The sequence below is a fragment of the Netta rufina genome (assembly GCF_964035555.1).
Source record: "Netta rufina genome assembly, chromosome: 2".
NCBI lineage: Eukaryota > Metazoa > Chordata > Aves > Anseriformes > Anatidae > Netta > Netta rufina.
Window position 1 is genome coordinate 30,977,602 of NC_140124.1, and position 21,932 is coordinate 30,999,533.

At 36.6% G+C, this 21,932-nt stretch overlaps 1 protein-coding gene across 3 annotated transcripts in view; it reads right to left on the bottom strand.

The window, feature by feature from the left end:
• Positions 1 to 244: 244 nt before the first annotated feature.
• Positions 245 to 21,932, bottom strand: part of CRPPA (CDP-L-ribitol pyrophosphorylase A) — a 125,873-nt gene continuing 104,185 nt past the window's right edge. For 2 of the 3 annotated variants that reach the window (XM_084282700.1, XM_084282702.1), the window contains exon 10: positions 245 to 3,121. In XM_084282700.1, coding sequence (XP_084138826.1) covers positions 3,017 to 3,121 — 105 coding nt within the window. In that variant the 3' untranslated portion in view covers positions 245 to 3,016. The remainder of the gene's footprint in view (positions 3,122 to 21,932) is intronic. The other variant, XM_084282701.1, reaches the window with a different exon arrangement.

Here is a 21,932-nt window from a genome sequence, read left to right on the forward strand (position 1 = left end):
GTGTGTACAAAAGGCTGCCAAGTTTCTCATGTATATAGCTATTTGTGAGAAGTATTGCTATGTGCAGACCAAAAACAATCAATCAGTTTCTTAATTTCATTTTATATCTTTATTCCCATTGTAAGTATTAACAATCATCCAAAAGACCATTTAACTTTGGTTTGGATACACAATAGCATTAATCACAGTCCAGTTTCTTTTCTTTTCCTTTTTTTTTTTTTTTTTTTTTTTTAAAGCAGTTCTACTATTTCATGATCTGTTTTAGTAGTTCTGCTGGTGGTGTATTTGCTTCCTGTATAATAGATTTTTCAGTGTTTGCAGGTTATTTAAAAGATTGTTAAAAAAACAACAACAACAAATCCATAATATTATGAATAACAGTATATTAATCTCATTATCTTTTCTTTAAGGTTAGTTTCAATTACTTTAAACTTACTTTTTTGCTGTGCTTTGTTTTTTCTCTCTTCAAAATAAGCTCACAAACAACCATGGCATCATTTCTCTTTACAGCAGTTCATTGTGGTAACATTTTAAATTGGATTTAAATCCTTTTAAGATAATGAGTTAAGTAAAACAACACAACAAAGTAAAAGGTTCTGTTTAAGCAAATGACAAGTTACACACAATCCAGTGCTAAGACTGTATCACAATGCATACATTGTGAGTGGATGGAAAACATAAAGGATTTTCTAAATTCACTTGCTTATTATTATGCAATGAAAATACATCACAGATTGTACGTTAGTCTTCAAGCAAATAGAGTCAAGGAAATATCTTTCATTGTGTCTTTTAGAAGCCCATGAGATGAATTTCTTCATCAAATTTATTAAAGTAAAAGTGAATTCAGAAACTTATTTTTGAAAGCTGTCCTGTTAAATTATGAATACCAATAATAAATCCTTTGTTTCTTCATTTATCTGACTACTCTGCATACGAACAGACATAAATATACTTGTATGAATAAAATATGCCCATTGTATAGCCATACACAGCTAATATGAATGCTTATGTTGTACAATGCCAGCAAAGGACAAATTATTAATCAAATTAGAGAGGAGAGAGAAACAAAGAAGGAAGCAGATGTTGCATGAGACCTTTGTTAGTTGTGTTGGGATGATTCCTGTGTGGAAGAAAATGTGTGCTTTGGATCCAGAACAGTTAGCTAACAATGTGTGTCATGAAGGAAGTCTGGGATCAACATCAGCTTCTGAATTGGATTTAAAATGGACGTATAGACAGACAGTGTCTCAGCAGAACTTATTAGGCCATTGTTAGGCTTTTTTTAAGAAGCAGGGGGAAAGAGAAGGGGACAGAGGATGGAGTCCAACCCTAACTCCCTCACAAAGCTTTCTCTGTGCACCAGAGGGAGTGGGACCTGGGGGAGCAGTGGAAGGGAGATGGGGAACTCCTTCAGCCAGCACAGGCATTGTCACCCTCTGTTGTTGAACCACAACAGTCAGAGCTTTTCTCCCTCTGCCTGTTTGAAGAACTGAGCTGCAGGAAAGAACTTCCCACACCCATTGGTAGATTACGGAGAGACAAATTTCTGAGTCAAAATCAGAAGCCTTATTCAAGATGGGTTTTCAAAGGTTTATCTAGCACGGAGAAGGATCCATCCTGAATGCCTAGACTGACATTCTGCACTTTACTTGACCTGCCTATTTCATTGTACTGGCTAAGACCAGGCTAAATTTTCCTGGCTAAATTACTTTCCACATCTGGGATCTATGAGAATTTTGTGAATTCTCTACAAGTCCCCCATGTCCAGATACGAGCTGCAGTCTTCAGGAAAGCACAGCAGTAGTGAAGTAGCTGATACTTTTGGTTTCAGAGGAAAACTTGAGAAACTCAGGACAAACAGAAGGGGAGGCTCACTGGACACCTGGTGGGGCTAATTCATTAAGACCCTGTTCCAGTCACTGGAGATATGGAAGACATTAACCCAGGGCCTTCACAAGCTGAAGGAATGCTGTAATTCCTCCTGAGCCTGATGTATAGAGAGGGACAAGTGCTTTCAGGGACTGTCCTTTTCTCGCACTGCTTTCAGTGGTTATGATGCCTGGAGATAGTTAACGCAATAGCCATTCACCATTTTACCCTTCTGTCCCAAATTTCCACACTTGAATATCAATGTAGCCTACATTTGAACCCATGACACTCAATACTCTTTACGACAATTTAATACATAAGTGTAGTAAACAGCAAGAGATTAAAATTATAATCTTGTAGACAAGCTAACAAATTCCTCCTATTTCTCCATTACCTACAAACTGAATTGCATAACATTTTTTCAGTCTTATCCCTTTTCTTTTTAGCATGCATATGCACATGCATGCACATGCATACACACATACAGAGTTTGTGTAATACAGTACTCAGTGAAGCAATTGGAGCTACTTCTGAATGATTGCACATGGGTACTGGAAGTAGTATTAGCACTAAGGAGTGCTACAGCCAGAGCATTCCTTATCTGGAAAACTGGGCTATAGCACTTTGATGCCCCCATGCACATCCTTTGTTTTGTTACCCTTCACTCCATGGAGGACAGGGACTTGACCTGACAAACACTGCTTGCAATGTGCATTTCTACTGACATCAGTAAGGCTATACAACATAATAAACTCCACACTCATTAATATGTATAGCAGCAATATTAAAATAATTTCATATAAAGAATGACAGCTGTGTTTTAGGATTAATTAATTTAATGCAGTCCTAGAGTACAACATACATGCATGGGTTAAAGACAATTCTGCGTGAAGACCAAACATTTTGGTATCCTCTGTGCACCTTTTTAAATGATCGTACTTCACAAAAAAGTGTATTTCAGAATGAATTGTGCACTTTATACGTAATATCAGATTTGTATTTAAAGTATCAAAATATGTTGTTAAAAGATCTTAATAGCAAACATCATAAATCCAGAGTTTTCATCAAAGGGTAAAATGATTCAAGACCTTTGGTGAAGGCATGATGAAAAAAAAACACTTCCAAAAGCTACAAATGATTTATGGTCTTATGCTACCAACAGCTGGCCAATCAGATCAGGGTTTCTGTCCTTTATTAATGCCATGGTCAGAGCCGCAGCAGAATTTACTGTCTCCTGAAGTGAGAAATGGTCCTGCAAAAAAAAATAAATAATAATAATAATAAAAAGGGAACAGGGAAAGCAACACATTAAAAAAAAATGGAAAAAAAAATATTTAACATCAATTTTCAAGTATACAAAATTACCATATGAGTGTTGAAAAAAAAAAATCTAAACATTTATTCACATTAGGAGAAAAAAAAATAAAAAACTTTTTCTAAGGAAGCAGAATTTTGTAGCAGTATCAGTTTTCCAATCTCCACAATGACCTAAAAAGTGAAAATATTTTTTTAAAAGGCAATGTATTATAGTTGCTAGAATTAATGTGATCTACCCAGAGATAAGCAAAATGGAAGCCTGATTCTATCACTTCCTTCCTAACTGATTTTTAAAATCTAAGAGGTAGTCAAAATTTGGGGCTTTAAAACATAGAAGATGAATGCAGGACTGAATTTAGTAGCATACTTAAAGACCCATATCTTCAGTACGTACTGAATCCCATCACTATTCTACAAGCTATTTAAGCTCACAAACTCAAAGGTGTTTAAGCACTGGGACTTCAGGAGCTTAGGCTGAACTGTGTCACATAACTTTAAAAGTGCCCTGGTTTTGATAGGTGACTACAGAGACCAACACAGGTAGAAACACTAAAATGAAACTTTGATAACATGCTTCTAACTGAGCTCTCCAGCTCACGTTTGAAAAAGCCCTTTGTCAAATTGCCAAGTTCTCTTAATTGCATTGACTACAAAAGGTTGGCTTCAGCATCCTTTTCATTTGCTCACTGGGAAAATACCAATAGGTGCAGTCAGGTGTAGACATATCCCTGGAGAGAGAAATACGAGGGAACAACTTATGTGAAGCAACAGATAAAAAGAAAGGTCTATGAAACTCTTGGGAGAATCTAGAAGTTTCAAATACAAAAGGTGAACCACAAAGAGAAAGCAAGGACTGTTCTCCATATCTGTAATGGATAAGATTGGAAGCAATAGGCTTAAGGGACTTAAACTGCCATATAAAAAATTAGTCAGGAAAGTAATACAAAGTAACAGGTTTCTGGACAAATTAAGAAACTTCATCATTAGGGTCTTGTAAAACACCATGGATACATGTAGAGCAGGTACAGTTTTCTGCCTAGGGTGGAAGATGAAACAGTTTGACTTCATATCTTTTCACCACTAATTTTCTAAGTTGCTGTATTAAGGAAGAACTTGTAGATGACATCTTTAAGAAACTTGGATTAATGGAGAAAGAGGAAATGGCTTAAACAAAATAATAATAATAATGTTAATAACTGTGGGGTTTTTTGTTTGTTTGTTTGTTTTTAAGGAATAAGGCTGTAGGGACATGCCTAATCAGCTAATACAAAGGGGAGCTGCAGACTTAGAATCTGGGGCTGAAGGAAAAATGCATAGAGGAAAGATATCTCTGGAACACCCCACATTTTGTAGAATCATATGTTATCATATTCTTATTAGCTATGTGCTTTGTGTAAAAGACGATAAAAAAGCCAGAGAGGTAAATAGGTAGAATGAGAAATAGTTTATACCTGATTCTTTTATCATTGCTAGAAAAATGATATTTGCATTTGACTAGATTTTTATCCTAAAAACCATCAAATAAGTAAGCTGGCTCAGTTTGTAAAATTCCCTTACAAAAGATTACACTCCTCATAAATCTGTTTAACATCCAGTAAAATTATTTACTACTGGTCTAAAATAGTGTCTGCTATGTACTGAGCGATGCTCTCCATCAAGCTATGCAATCCAGGGGAATTCAGTTCAGCAAGGAGTGCAGAAGTGTACTCTGAGGTCCTGTCCACCCATCTTTTGTCATGGACTGAAGGTGCAAAGAGGAACTCCAAACCCACTACTCAGATTTGGTAGGGGTTTCACATCCTCATTTCTCGTGGCTCTAAATCACTGTATAACATACAAGGAGAATGGAAGCTATGTGCATGCACCCATTCAGACAGCGAACACTGCAATCACTGTCAAGATCTAGCAGCACATTTCTTGATCTCCAGCAGCGCCAGCCTCTTTGCACCCCTCATCACTTTTTGTTCAGTTTGTCTTGAGAACCACTTCACAACTACAGACATTAGGAATTCCAAATAGGCTTCCAGCCATATCTGAAGTTGGCTGGAGGTGTGTATTTTTTTTTCCCATTTCAAAAAAAAAGAAAAAAATGCACCTGGCCAGGAATGCTCTTAATGTTTCTCCCAATAAATCTTTCCACATCCTCTGTTGGTTACTGGATTCAGTACACATTCCTTTGCAGTAATAAATTATTTAAGTTTTTGAACATAAAAGGAAGCAATAGAAAGAAATTTAGCTTTCACAGGAGGGATTCAAAGTGACACTATAAGATTCCTGTAAACTGAAAAAAGCTTTTTATAAACCTAAGCCTAAAACTAAGGCTTTAGTGCTAATTTCCATGTTCTGAAGGAAAGACGTAAAAAAATATGAATAGTATTAGCAACCCAGGCAATGTGGCACAGTAATGTGTACAGAAACATGCGTGAAGAAGTGGTCTACAAACCTACCTGATTTTTTATTTTTTATTTTTTATTTTTTTAAGGAACAGGCAGAAATAAAAATGCATTTATAGCTTTTACCATTATCCCATTTTTAATACTTTGATTATAACTACTATTATTATCAATATTTAGAAAACTTACTAATTCTTGTCTTTCTTAAAATCAGTCTATACCACGGCAGGAACAATGAACTGTCATACAGGATTGGTTCCTGTACAGGATTTGTCCTTGGAAGTCTGTCTTTAGAAATAGCCAGAGCTATGTTCTTTAAGCAAATATACTTTATCCTATTTAAGATAACAAATAAAACAGGAAAGGAAATATGTATATATATATATATATATTTTTTTTTTTTTTGCAATTATATGGTTAAATTTTATAATGAAGAATGTACTGCAGCTCTCAAAAGTGCGAGCATTTGTCATAGGGTCACTCCTTTTAGATCTGTGCTGTCGCCCCTTCCCGGCAGCACTGTCCTAGCCCGACCCCAGGGTCACCCGCATGCTGAGCACAGTCCAGCACTGGGGCCTCCTGGTCCCAGGTCTTGGCGTGGAGGAGAAATCAGTCATCCAAAGGTTAAGCGTGTGCTGACTTGAACTTGCTTTATTCCCACAGTCACAGCATTACTGGAAAGAGGTAGTAAATAGCACACAGAGGTGGACTCTTCCAGGAATTCCTAAATCATTGTATATCCTGTATCCTTCTGAGAATCAAAACATGCTCTCATCCTAGGAACCACTACTGTAGCTTCTAGTTGTCATGGCCTGTGCACTACAATTTATCTTTTGACAAGTATTTCTAGTGCTTACTATCACCAATAAGCAAACAGAAAAAGAAATCTTAGTAACTGAAAGAGAAGGCTTTGCTCAAAGTATAGGGAAAATGTTGACTGATGCAATGGTTAAGTTTTATCTTCAGTATTCTTTCCCTTCTTCTGAATCCTGTGAAGAAACTATTTCATTTTTAGGCCATTACTGCACATTTAAGCAGGTATTTTCAAGATACACAATGATGCTCCACTTTTTCCTATATAGGCAATTTGGAAGCCAACAGTGTTTATGAAGAATATAAAGAGTTTAGATGACAGAATTAAACAACAACCCAGGAAAGAAAATGAATCTTGTGGATCTTTATTAATTTACGGTTAAACAAATAAGTGAACAAGTCTCCTGGCTATACCCTTAAAACACCTATGTTTCTGACACTGCAATGTTATTTCTGGCAACAGTACTGGTTACAGCTGATAGTGCCTACAGGGAGGCTTCAATAAGGATGCCAGGACAAATTTAATCTACCACACCTAACTCCATTGCACATACAGGCCTCCAAACCTCTTTTATATTCAATGGCATAGTACTAAATCTTTCAAAAACCTCATTATTAGTTGCAGGAAGTCAAATAATCTAGCAGAACCAGGTCTTCACATGTCTAATTGTCTGACATGTTCAGATATATTGTAACCACGATAAAAAGCAGGATGTCAGAAAAGAACGAGCAATACAAATCCTCATGTAGCCCACAAGAGCGCTCCCACATCATTGCCCACCCACTGCTCAGCTCAGCGAATTCCAAGAAGAGAACATACTTCAGTGCACTAGTCAGTGAATACATATCCGTGCATGCATTGGATGGATCAAACACGAATAGTTCTTTCACTCATCAACGAAATCTTTAAAAAAAGACCATGACCTTTAAATCAGACTCAGAGGCAGAAACAATTTTAATGACTTTAATGGCTGAGGTTCCACATGATCAACTGATGTGCTATTATCCCCCCTAAACCATTGTGATATTCACTCTCTATTCATTTCATCCAGTTGACTTAAATGAGTCTCTTGTAAAAAAGAAAAACCAAAACCCCCTAACATTTCTTGGCTATTAATAAATAGAATTTTTTTATTGTTTGAACAGATGATTAACTACATTTATAAGCTAAAAACAAAACTTTTACCACTTTATATTTATGTACTTTGGAAAAGAAAGTACTCAGAAACACTGCCAACCTTATAAACCATAAATCCACATAACAGCACTTTGATTCCAAAATAAAATATCCACTTTGTCTGTTATTAAATAGTAAAAATATTCCAACATAACCATATTGTATGATAGTTATAACTCATATTCAGAATTTATTTGATGTAGAGTTACTGACTGTAGGGGTTTTCTGGTCTGCAGAATAAGACTGGAAATGCATACAGGGACAGAGTTAAAGTTGTGTTTGGAACATGCAATGTGATATTTCACAAATGTGCATTTATTTAAGAAACTGTGAGGGTATCTGAATATTTATTGACATTCCCCTAACGATTCATTTCCTTGCTTCAATCTGTTTAGGATTTTTTTTTCCAGCTGGAACTTCAGATACACGCATTTCAATTTACATATGTACTAGTTCAATCTAAGTATAGCTGAAAAAACACATACTCCCCTTTCTCAAAAAAGACCTCTGTAGGTATTACCATTGCCTTTTACTGCATCACTCCAAAAGCATAAGACAGCCATGTTCCATTATCTGCATTCTGTTTTTACTCATGAATAGGACTGTGATGCTAGCCCCAATCAGATAGAAAACCTGAAAACATGATTTAAAGACAGCGGTAAACCTAGGGAACATCCATACAGCTGCCTTTTTACCAGGAAAGGCGAGAGGCCAGGGCATGTGCTGGTGCACTGGCGTGCCCTCACCCTTGCTGCTCTATTGTACGCTGGCTCCCTGGCATAGTTTTGGCTCCTGCCAGCTAACATGTTCCCAGACAATGGCTGGGCATGGTTCAGGGGACAGCACAGGCCAGGGACTGCTCCCAGGAGACAGTCTGAATGAGGCCACCCTCTTTTGGGAAAAAGAGAACTTAGCCATATGGACATGAGACATGCTGTGTCTTTTAGCCTTAGGACGCGAGAACCATCCCTGGCCTGTTTTACTTGCCATTACAGATGTAGCCTGAGCATCACTGTGAAGTGACAGTTGTGCCTTTCTCTCTCTACTCAAACACATCAAAAATACATAGACCTACAAACAAATATACCCCCCAGAACGCGGCACAGACACCACATAGCTACCACAAAAACACAGTCGGTTAAAAAAAAAATAAAAAATAAAAAATCAATTGCTCTATGGAAACCTTTCCCTCTAAACCACTTCAGCATGACAAAGTGAAAGACATGGAGATGAACCACACTGCAAGATAGCACTCGTGCTGTATCTCAGATTCCTGCCATCCCATGGAAAAAGCTGGGAACCAGCAGGAGGATGGCTTGATGAAGCATGCCCACTTCTCTCTTTTGCAGGGTGAGCCTGTGTGTACACCAGGCATGCCACAGGGTATGAGTGGAAGAGAAAATGGCTGCAAGAGTCTGTGTTCTGGCAAGCACATTGCAAAACACTGCATTGGCAGGACAAGAGAAGCTGCTATTAATTTAAAACTCCACTGGATGCTGCAAGTTATGCTAAGGCTAAACCAGGTGTGTCCAAAACTCACCTCATGCCACAGGCTGACTGTGTTTTACATGCAGAGAAACTGAGTAGAGAATCTCTCCTCAAAAGCCTCAACATTCGAAAATTTCTTCATTCATTCATCTAAAATATGATCTGGGAAGATTAATGGTCTTTAACTATTAGAAATCAACAATATAAAATGGTTTGGTGTTTATTCAAACCTTACCATAGATTCATGAAGGAGCATTTTTTTCCACTCAAGATATGTAGTGGCATGCATCTACATATTAAAGCAATTTCCATTTGTGTAACACTACAAATTAATCTCCTTTCTTCTTAGAATGTTTTCACATCAGATTTTTAATCCATGTGCCAAAGGATCTATTGATAAGTCATATCTCATACATAATATCAATGCAACAATTTACCTCAATAAGAAGACAGCTATGCAGATCATTCTAAAAGATAAGAAAGATATTTCTCTGAATATTTTTAGCTTTCCTTTCAAGAAATACATGAATAAGGTAGCATTTGAGTTCAGATAGGTACCTGGGTTCAGTATCACTGCAGCAGGTTCACAACTCAACCTTTGTATACACAGCCTTGCTTCTTTTCTGAACTAAGAAAATGCAATCAATTCCTCATCAGTGGATAGGAACAAAAATAATTTAGAGATTTAGATGCTCTGGATGTAAATGGAAAATTAAGAAGAGATGTGAGTAGCACTGGAAAAAACAAGTCATGGCTGTGTTAATGGAGCTTCGTTAATTATGCACCTATTAGTATAAACTCTGATATATCTGAGTTAGTTCCTGCAGTTAAACAGCTGTATATCCATACTACAGTCTACCCAAATGCAGGGAAATTGTGCATAAGTATGGGAGACTGTACTGAATCTCTCACTCTCTCCTGCACTATTCATCAATCATGACTCATATCATATAATCATAGAATTGTTAAAGTTGGAAAAGACCTCCAAGATCATCTGGTCCAACCTTCACCCTACCACCACTATTACCCACTAAACCATGTCCCAAAGCACCAGGTCCAACCTTTCCTTGAACACCCCAGGGACAGTGACTCCACCACCTCCCTGGGCAACCCATCCCAATGCCTGACTGCTCTTTCTGAGAAGAAATGTTTCCTAATTTCCAACCTGAATCTCCCTTGGTGCACCTTGAGGCCATTCCCTCTAGTCCTATAACTAGTTACCTGTGAGAAGAGGCCAACACCCAGCTCTCCACACTTTCCCTTTCAGGCAGTTGTAGAGAGCAATAAGGTCTCCCCTGAGCCTTCTCTTCTCCAGGCTGAACAACCCCAGTTCCCTCAGCTGCTCCTCACAGGACTTGTGTTCCAGGCCCTTCACCTTGATGTTCTTCTTGTACTGAGGGGCCCAAAGCTGAACACAGTACTTGAGGTGTGGCCTCACCAGAGTAGAGTACAGGGGGACGATCACCTCCCTGGTCCTGCTGGCCACACTATTCTTGATACAAGCCAGGATGCTGTTGGCCTTCTTGGCCACCTGGGCACACTGCTGGCTCATGTTCAGCCAAGCATCAATCAGCACCCCTAGATTCTTTTCCTCTGCACAACTTTCCAGCCACTCTGCCCCAAGACTGTAGCACTGCATTGGGTTGTTGTAGCCAAAGTGCAGGATCTTTATATTTTATCACAAGAAAATTTAAAGCCATCAATGCATAAAATGACAGTATAGATACACTGAGAATAGATGAGTATTTTACATTTTCTGGAGTCTGTAAAGATTACGTCCCCAATGCCATTGCATATATTTTTTAACCAAAGATTCCGATTTAAAACTGAAGGTAAATGTCATTCTTTTGTTTAAAACAAAGAAACAGGCAAAAACCACAACACAAACAAACAAAACAAAACAAATAGGATTTGTTGCTTTCTCTAGTATGAATAGAATGGACAGTATTCTCCTAAATTGGAAGTTTTGAAACAGCTCAAGTTTTTATGTTCTGCAACATGTAGGTTACCAGGGTTCAGTTCCCTTCTTTGTGTGAGGTGATTAATAGTCCGCTGCCCTATGCCCCACAGTTTGGGGATCAAGATTAAATTCCTGTGGAGAGAGACCCAATCTACATGGACAGAGTGTATCACAAGAGAGGGATGACAATATTCCAGCCTAGAGGCCACCCCAGGTGCCTAGGGAGCAAGTGAGAGCTGACTGCTAACCTTTGGTCCAAAGCCTGGCTGTTTTTTTATTCTTTTGATGTAAAGGAGATGGGCAGTCTATGGAGCAGACACAGCCAATGCATCTGTCATTTGCAGACCTAGGCATTGTATTTCCTTTTTCTTGTTGTCTCCAAGGGCTTTTTTTTTTTTTCCCGTAAGAAAAAATGTTAGCATGATCATGCTAAATAATCAATAAAAAAATCTGGGCCAAAAAAAAATCTCTGAAAAAGTTGTCATAAAGAGCACTTTCAGAATATTCAGTCATTGCAGCTTATGCAAAAGTTTTAATTCAGTGCTTACCACTGTCTGATCTAAGCTCTTGAAAATGGTGAGTATGCCAGCAGTGACAGCACAAGCATCTGTCAACCATCTTCCCTCTAACTTGTTCAAGAAAGCCACCTATTGCTTGAGCTAGCAGCCAATTCTGCCACCTGCATGTGACTGGTCTAGAAATAAGCCATCTAGAAGATGTAGTCTGCAAACTTGGAAGTATATTATGTGTTTGAGGTTTCTTAGAGGTGGTCTCTTAATACGGTATGATACCAAATAAGACTATAATATGAAATGTATTAATGTTAATGAATGTTGCTGTTCTACCTAACAGGTCCTATGAGATAGCACTCTGGTAACCTTGTAAAACACACCATAAGAGTTTTTAGCAGGATGGAATAATCGCTTCTTACTATCAACATAGGAAAAATGAAATGCTCCTGAGGCACAGAACGCCAGCTTTCTCTGAGAATCACCACTGAAAACTGCTAAAAAACTGAGATTAGGCTGAAGTCGACTGAAGCCGTGGCCAAGTCTTTCCTCTGATTTCAGTAAACTCTGAATCAATCCAATGGCACTGACAAATTAATGTGGGAGTGGGATTTAAGTCTTCCTCCACACAGCAGCAGCACATAATAGTGTTTCCCTCTGTGTGTATGCATGGTGGATCTTCTGCTGCCTATTGCACTGCGAGAGTCTATAAATACTTTGATGGACTGTGGTGATCAGTTTTGCAAGCAGCCAGGAATACACAGCAGACCCACCACACACACGCATAAAGGAAAACGGGTAAAGCAGTGCTGGCCTCCTGCAAAACATAACACCCAGTCATGCAAATCACTTGCAGACTGTTGTAGTGCACCAGGCACCAACCAAGAATGGAGTAACTCTGGATCATGTATGAATGCATTTCACACAGGGGAGTAGTAGCAGAGCAAAATCCATATAGCAGACTTTAAGCCATTTTTCTCCTACTACTTATAAGCTGAAAAATATAGCACCTTGAAGCTCAGTGCCACTTGATGACTAGCCCTAGGTAAATTACAGGAAGCCAGCAGTATGTAGGAAGGCAAAAACACTGTAGAGAAGACCAAGAGAAGTGATCAGGGAACAAGCTAGGAGAAAGTGGAAATGAAGAAACAGCAGAGGTGAAAGCGAGGGTCACACAGAATTCCTCAGAGAGTTTTTCCAATAAGTTGAGCAATGCTTCTAGTTTGTTCATTCAGTAGTCCACATTAAAATATTTTTCCCTTTCTTCCAACTTACTTAATGCAATTCAGTGGAAAGATCTTCCTTTCCTATGTATTTTTGAATGCACAAAAAGATATAATTTTACTTGAGTTAAACTATGAAAATGTTCCAGGCTACCACACTATCCATCAGACATTTTCTCATGGATGATTCAGTTTCATCATCATCCTTTACCTTTTCCTCAACATTTATACTGCCACTAAGAGAAAAGAAACAGATATCAATACAGTAATAAAAAGTACCTTACAATATTACAGTGACATCCAGATGAATTCTGATTTCAGACAAGTCACACTTGTATAGGAACGAAGGTCAGAGACAACTGCTTCTTGTCTTTGACCTCCTTTTAGGAAGGTCAAAACCTTCCTAAAACCTGTAAATCCTTCCTAAACTTGTAAGTTTCATACGAACACTGTGTAGCAGTTCCCTCAAATTAAGTACCCAACTATCTCAATCCTCAAAATATAAAAAGATGTGCCATTGCTAAAGATCAGGAGAGATTACTATCATTGCCAGAGGCTCTATCTGATAGGAAAATTGTGTCATACACTGCAAGTAAAAAAAATCTTCAAAGACCTGGTAGCACATTTCTACTCAGTGAGATCTGAGGTCATCAGTGTAATCATAAAATTATAAGTAGGTAAGAATCACATATCCAAATGTGTCTCTTTACTGTTAGAGCACAATTTATCCTTCTTACTTCTGATCTGACAAAAACCACCTAATGGGGAGAGAGAAGGCAATAGAATGCTTCTTCAAAGAAATTTTCAGTAAGAGCAAAAAGTACATATCTTATATTAAACTTAACAATATATATTTCAAAATTATAGGTTTTTCCTTTCTGTTCCATATAATATTGAAAACATAGATTAGTTGTTACATGTTTCAAGAAGAAAAACGAACACAGTAGTTTGCAAACCTCTAAGTTGCTAATACGCAGAACAATGCATGAAATGCCTTAGCTACCACAGATTATAGAATTCTGCATACATATATGTTGGAGAGATTTTGCATAATTTGTGACATAATTTTGATATACAATTCATGACTGTGGTTTATAGTGATATAAAGAAAAACTGGGAGACTGAATTACTGTGACTGTAACAAAACAGGAAGGTCTTCAGTAAGAAGGAGCAATGCATTTGAATCTACCCGGGAATGCTGAAAACCAGTGCAGAGGAAATGTGAGCATTTTTTTTACATTATCTCAGTGTAAGGCACACTTTTCTTCCCTCCTCTAGGTGCTAACTTCATGCAGAAAATTATGCATAATAGATATCCGGCCCTCCAAAAAAAGCAGAGGCATGTTTGCATCCATTTCAATATAAGTGTTCTGTTCAGTCCTTAAAATCTTCATTATACAACTCCTACAGACTGTGAATAATCTGAAATACATGCACACGGATGCAGTAACTAATTGATTGGAAACATTCCTCTTGATTACAAATAATTTATTTGAGATGGTTCAGAAGAAAAACTCTATAGTCTGTTAAAAAACAAAATTAAAACTTCTCCTTTGGGGAAAGAAATAAATAAAAACCAAGAAATTCTGAGGGACAAACTATGTGTACACATGTGCTGTTCTATTGTTCACATCCCAGTCTTGCGGCTTCCAAACTTTTCGGATGATAACATCAGTGCAGTGGGGTAAAGGCCACATTCCATTTCTTGGTTACAGAAATACAAACCAAAGTAACTACAGTATTACCAGCCCAGTCGCTTTGCAACTACGGAGACTGAAATTCAACTTCAAACTCTACATTTTGCTATGCATGATCTAATATGTAATTGCTTTCAAACTGATCTCTGAAACCTTCAAAAGAAGCTTTAAAGTAACTTAAATGTCAGTGTTTTGGATAGTGAGACACGGTGAGAAGGAGTGGCTGTCCAGCAGCTCATTGTTAAAGATTTGATAGCAGATTTCCCTAATCTGATATTCTTCATTGAATACAGCAAGTTGCTTGCAAATGTCTCTTTAGTTGCATCACCTCATCATTTTGTGAGAGTCTGACTACAGAATAAAACTTAAATACTTATCTTTAAGTTACACACTTGAAATTTGAAAACGTTCTTGAATTATGTTAGCACGTAACATTGAATATCCTTCCTATATATTTCATTACTCAAATTCTACTTCTATGACAACATTTAGGTGACCATTAGATGCAGTTTATGTCCCATCTCTGACTTCTCTTCCGGGCTACTGCTGAGGTACTACATTCTAGGGATATGAACCGAATCCCTATCTGGAAATAACAATAATTTCTAAAATATGTTACCTGTTCCAAACTCTCCATTCTTCCATTCTCTAGTTCTTTGTCTGTTCTCCTTAATTCATGGCCTAAAGCCAGACAAAATAGAGCATTTGCCTGTGTCAAAATTTTCAGTTAAGCAATGTAGAAAGCACATAAATTTTGAAAAATTAATCCTAAGGATGGTACTTGAAGTCTGGTGTGAGCAGAGGCAATGTGATCAGGAAGCAGCAGCAAACAACCACTGTTGAATTCAACAGATGGGTCAGAGAAGAATTATAAAAGCACACTGGAAAAACACTGTGGCAAAAGTGCTCCTGCATGCTGGAGGAATGGAGAGCCCAGGATGTGGGCCCAGTGCCTCGTCGTGGAATAATGAATGGTAACAAAGGATGGGCAAGGTTTATGGGCATAGCGCAACACTTACAGATAAAACTGGTGTCCTCAAGCCAGCTAACTTGCTAGCAGTCTGACTGTAACAGCACAAAATGCCAACATGGACTAATCACGTACACTTTCTCACTTTTCTCAGGTGCTTTTTGTAGCCCATAGACAGCCCAAGACACAATGGCTGTTCTGAGTCTGGGCCCCTACCTGACCATGCCTCCACAGCTTGAACAGCATGGAGGAGTCTGATTAAATGGTGCTGCATGAAATGGTCACATAGCTGGAGGGGTGAATACCAAATTTCCAGAAGAAACCTTCTTTTGAGTATAAGCCCAGCAACGGGAAGGCAGAAGAGGGCTCATAACTTGCCTTGTAGCTAAAACAAAACAAACCGACAAAGCAGTTAGTGCCATTCCTTAGGGCTCACTAGGAAATGTATATACCTCCCAGTTTTAAGGAGACAGATGTGCTTACTTTTAGATTCTTATTTTCTTTTAAGCTACAAGAGTTCAGCTACACCACAAAGACAGATCTCACAGATGTTGTCTTATATAAAAATCAGGGTTTGCCAAGACAGGCTTCTTTCTGTCTGCCAGTTAATAACAGCACAATCCATGTAACACAATAGCCTGTCTATATAGAAACAAAGGCACTCAAAATGAAAATATATCCAAGTGATAAAACTCTTGTGAAATATCAAAAACTTGTTTCTGTGCTTTAGGAAAAAAAAAAAAAAAAAAAAGGCTATTTTAAAACTAGTCCCTCATTTCAGTATCTCTTGCTGAAAGAAATAAAGGAACACGACCAGTTTTGCTTTGGCAGATGGATTAATTGTACTCCGTAATTAAGATGTTTTATTAGAAATAAAACAGATGAAATATTCTGTTAGCTATGAACACATCTCTTTTTATGAGATTAGCACTCAGGTATGTTGTATCTTGAGTTGCATAACAGAAGTCTATGTTCCACCACTTTTAAGACTTTCAAATAAATGGTTACCAAAGCTTCCTTTCAAAACATCCCGAAACCATCCTGTGTGTACTTGCAACTTCAGGTATGTCTGTGACTGACTACAAAGATAAGTTCAGTTCTCCCTTATATTCTGTCATAATAGATATTTGATTAACAGACTATTTATTAAAGTCTTTAAGGTCATGACTAAACACAATGTGTAAGAGTTCACCGCATCACTTACTCCACACTTTATAATTTGGATCATGCAAAGCTAACTGAAATCAAAGGGTTGAGAAAAAGTGATCAGTGTTATCTCCATGGCAATGGGTATTAGGCATTCTCATAAAAATAAATAAATAAATAAATCCATTCTTCAAGACAGAAAGGGAAAAGAGGCAAAATCAGTGTCTTGTAGACTGCTTGCATGTGGTGGTGTTAATATTTTTCAGCTTTCCTTAGCAGATAAATATTCAGCTAGATACAACTATTGCCAATATCTGGAAGTGATGCAAGAATCACCATGCTGGACACTAAGAAAATATCTGTATAATTCACTTGCAGGATCTCTAAAGCATTTTTAAAATGTCAACTGGTAATAACATTTAAAACAGTCTCAGGAATAGTTTAGAGGGCTTAACAAATTTGTTGGATTATTTTCTAAATATAACCATCAAAAATGAAAGTAAGCAGAACACTAGTTTTCACCCTGGTAGTAGTTCTGACAGAAGTTAATAATTATAGATCCTGGATATTTGTTGGATTCTCTTGATATTCATATCTACAGAGGAAATAACCCTTATGAAGTGGTAGAGTTGTGAAGTGGTGAGAACACTGGACATCACAGATACCCTCCAGAACATGATCCTCAACAAACACTGTGTGAGCTCAGCTCTTGTAGGCTGTAGAATTGCAATGCTAGAACTTTGTTTGGTTAAAAAGAAAAGGAATGGAGCTCTGTTTAAGCCTTGTCCAGATATAAAACTCATTTAGCTGCTCAAATAAGTTAGGTGTTAGCTAAGAACAAGTCTCCTGGTGCTTCACTTAGGAAGCACAACTTCTACTTTTTCTCTTTTACACACTTTTTTTTTCCTCCCAGCTTCAGTATTCACTTCCAATTTCACAGCTGCATTTTTAACTGCATGTATCTTTTTACATGGGCAATGATTTCACATTGTTCATCTCCTCAGCCTGTATTGATTAGATGAATGTGTGGTTTGGCTTTTTATGGCCATGCTTTAAAAGTTTCCTCTGGACAAAAGAAGCAATCTCAAACTCCATTTCCACTAATTCCTCTCTTGACTCAACATCTCTTTTGTCTTCAACAAACTATTCCCTTGTGCCTACTCTCGGCCTCAGCTTTTATCCTGTATGCTCTAGTTCCATAAATCTGCTGTCTATTCAGTACACACAGCTATGTCTGCAGCAGTATGTTTGTGCCACAGCCTCATCTCTTAACACTCCTCATGTCCCCAGTCACAATGTCTCCTTCACATTAACTATGGAGATTAACTTTCTATTATTTTCTTGAAGTTTACCCTTTAGGAACTTCTGCGTTAACTTTTGCTACTAAGTACCCTTTCACAGGCTCAAATGGGGTTTCAGTCAAACAAATCTAACAGAACTACAAGTTGCTTCAAGGTCCATTAACAAAACACAAGCTCTCTTTTACTTGGACTGTCTATGGACTAACTCCAGTGCAATGATGGGACTTAAAAATCCTCATTCTCTGTTCCTGCTTTCTGATTAATTCCCACCGGTTTCCACATATCCTTTCCTTTAACCAAATCTGACACTAGCAGGAAGGATTTCCTGATTTTTTTTACCCTAATCTTCATCAGAAAAATATTCTTGTCGGCACGCCTCAGTTATTTTCCTTTTCTTATAATCTTGATGCTGCACCATGTATTTTTACATAAACTACAATGGAAACGTGTATTAGAAAAAAATCTTTCTGTTTTCCAATCTCCTTAATGTTTTGAAATAATTTTCAAGCCTTTGCTCTCCTTACCAATATACTGGACAATACAAAGGACTAGTTCATTTTTTCCGAAGAATTCAAAACCTGTCTTTTCAAAATACATGTTTTTTTTAATGAAGATACATGTTTTTATTTTTTTATGAAGAATCATTAGGTCTAAAGCCAGAAGTGAAATCTTTCATGGTAATGCTTACACAACATACCAAGAGTATTATTCTGAATGACACTAGCACATTTGATTTCTTTTTCTTTTTTTCCAAATATTTTCAATACAATTTATTGGTTTCTGTTAGTAAGATGCAAATTTCAAGTGTCAATTTTAAGTTTTGCATCTTTGTTCATGCTCGATCTAATAGCCTTATGAACATACACTAGAATTAATTTGTTCAACCAAACTTAAAAGAACAAATGCAGTTACATAAGATGGTTAAAAGACTGGTTTCCATTAATGTAACACAAATATCAATTAGGAGCAATATTAATAATTTTGTAGTAGCATTTAAAATGATTAATCAGGGAGGTTTTTCTCTCTAAAATTTGATCCAGTTATTGGAAACAAAATATTTTAAAATGCAGAGCATAATATAAAATGTAATTAGGCCAAAACCTTCCTTCCAAAAACATTTCTAGACTCACTCTGTGTAAAAAGCTCTGTCTAAGAATCTTTGCTTCTTCACCTATTTCCTTATTGAGGAAATGTATGTGGCAACCAGAATGATTGTGTAATTCACATTCTGCAATCAGCAAACACCAGGAGCTATAAAGCCAAATCAGTCAATAGAAGAAATCCTTCAATGTGCTTAACTGATAATTTTCTGAGAAAGCTGCCACAGACCATACAATTTTCTAAGTCCTAGTGTTGACCACAGTGATGTTACTTTCTAGTGTGACTTTAGTATGTGTTTAAAGGAGCCAATACCGTATTTACACAATAGATAATACATAAACTTTAATAGGTTATGACAGGCATTGTATTTCAAGACAATTATAATTTGCCTCTAGTAGGCATGAGACTAAATACCTATTGAGTTTTACCACACAAGAAGTACTGTTTTGGACAAAAATGCCTGGATTATATTACTGATATAAAATTGAAAATAAATTTAGAAATAAAAGAAAAAAAGGCTACATTATTTCTTTGTGAATGATCTCATTGCACACTAGCTCCAGAACACTAATTTTATCAGGAACCCTAAAGCTATTTATAATGGCAATTGCTATCAGTTTGCTTTCAATTTCTTAACCTATGAGACAAACAAAAATATTGTTCAGACAAAAACTAGAACAGATTGTCATAAATGTTGCAATGCAAAAGTACTGCATGATTGTGAGGTTCTGCCAGCACCCACTGTTTAGAGATCATACACTAATAATATCTGACTCGTTAATTTACAATCCGAAAACAACATTTCAAAAAGTTCAAAATTACAAAACAGTGCTAATTCCTGACCAAACAGTCAAAATTCAAGAAGTATATTCACACGGATTCATTACAAAGCTAGTGTGTGAATCCTTGTATCTGAGTAAGACTTTACTGGGTCGTACAAATAGCATACATAGCAGTACAAACTGCTGTGTATGTTGCAATTGTAGTTAAGGTTTGTTACTTGTGAAATATTCTAAAATTTATTTTGGAAACAGTTCCTTCTTTTGCAAGAAATGTATAAACATAAAAAGCATCAGAAGTCACCAAAACAGTGGTGAAAAAAGTTACGGCTGTGATTCCCACCCTATGTAGAGACACACATCCAAAATTCAGCAAAAATTTTAAGTCAATCAACCTTACTGTAGGTAGATATATACTCTGTAAAGTCACACAAATGAGGGTTGTAGTCATGTACTTCAGGTGCAATAACTGAGGATGGCTTCTGGCAAATGCATTGCAAGACTCTGACAGTATACCATAAACATCAGCTATCTTGGAAATGTATAAATACTTCTGATATGAGTTCCTCATTTGTCACAAACATGTCCATACTGTACTTAAGCTAGGAATCTAAATCTATTATTTGTTTTATCTTTATAGAGAGCGTTATTGATCAGTATCTGTACTTCAAAAATATTTTGAACTGGTCTTGATAAAACATGTAAAATGCACACCTTTGTTCCTACTATAAGAATTGCTTATGCATCTTTGAATGTTAGTTCATCAAATGGGAGACATCAGCATGAATGATGTTTACTGAAAATACATTTTGTTCACTACTGGTGCTAATTGTCTACTGGTCTCTCAAAGCTTAACTTTCTTTTAAAAATTCTGCTTTGCAACTGTGGCTTGAGACATCACATTAAAAGTAATGAATGAAAAACAGAAGGTAGGACTGTACTGTGCAGTTTAAATGGTTGAACTGTATAATCCAATTACATAAATAAAAGTAGGAATCGGATTCCAAAGGCAACGTAAAAAGTGAGAAATCTGGCCTGTACCCCAGTCAGAGGTACTCTTTCATATTTTATTTAACCTGAAAGGAGTTGAAAGTAGCAATGAACTACAGCTTCCTGGGGTACATGTATTGAATGGCAGCAGAATTTACTGATAAGGATAATATATCCAACCATGTGTATGTGTTCATACTTAAATAGGTTAATAGATTAATTTATTCATAGTAAGAATAACAACAACTTTTGAATACAGGACCAAAACTATTTCATATGGATTTTCTTGCTAATATTTTTTTCCATGTCCAAAAACATACCTTTGTGATAGTATTTGTGGGGAGAAGGTATACAACTGCACTTTTACTGATAAAGGACTACCACAGTAAATTGATACAAACTCAGAGATTATCCCTAACAAATCCTATGGAATAATTTGATTTGACATATTCAGGAAAATGATTTTAAATATATAAATATATAAAAATATAAATAATATAAATATATAAATATATAAAATATATATTTTTAAATATCTTTCTGCATACTATAAGGGATCCCCAGAGTCTAGTGTGATGAAAGTGTTACAATGCTACAAAACCTTTGTTTAAAATAACAATATCAAAATAAAGAAATAGCAAGAGATTGTTATAATACTAATTTTGCATGCTTTACTTATTCAGGTACAGGCAAAGCATGAAGAGCCAGATGAACCTGAAGACAACACTTTTTTACAAAGCTGAAAAAAAAAGTACTACTTTAGTGGATTTCTGAATTAGTCTGTTTTTTAGTATACAAAAATTCCGTCTACATATTAGATGATTTTACAAAGGCTGTGTCACATTAATTTCTTTTCATTCTCTGAAACAATCATTTTTTAGTTTGCTCTTATTTTTAATGTTTTTTGTTTAGTTTTGTCTCATTTTCCAAAAAACTCTACTAGCTGCATAGACTATTCTAGTTGCGTAAGTGAAACACCTAATTCATCAAAGTATTGAATTAATAAAATTAATAAATTGAATTAATAAAACTTGAGCTAATATTCCTGAAACTACTTAAGGAGTTAACAGCTTAATAATGTTTAAGAGTGACTGGCACTAGACATGGAAAATATGGATATTTGCAGATATAAATAACTAAAAGTTTTTTGCCATTTTTGCTTGCCTTATAACAATCTGGTTCTCTAAACTATAAAAGCC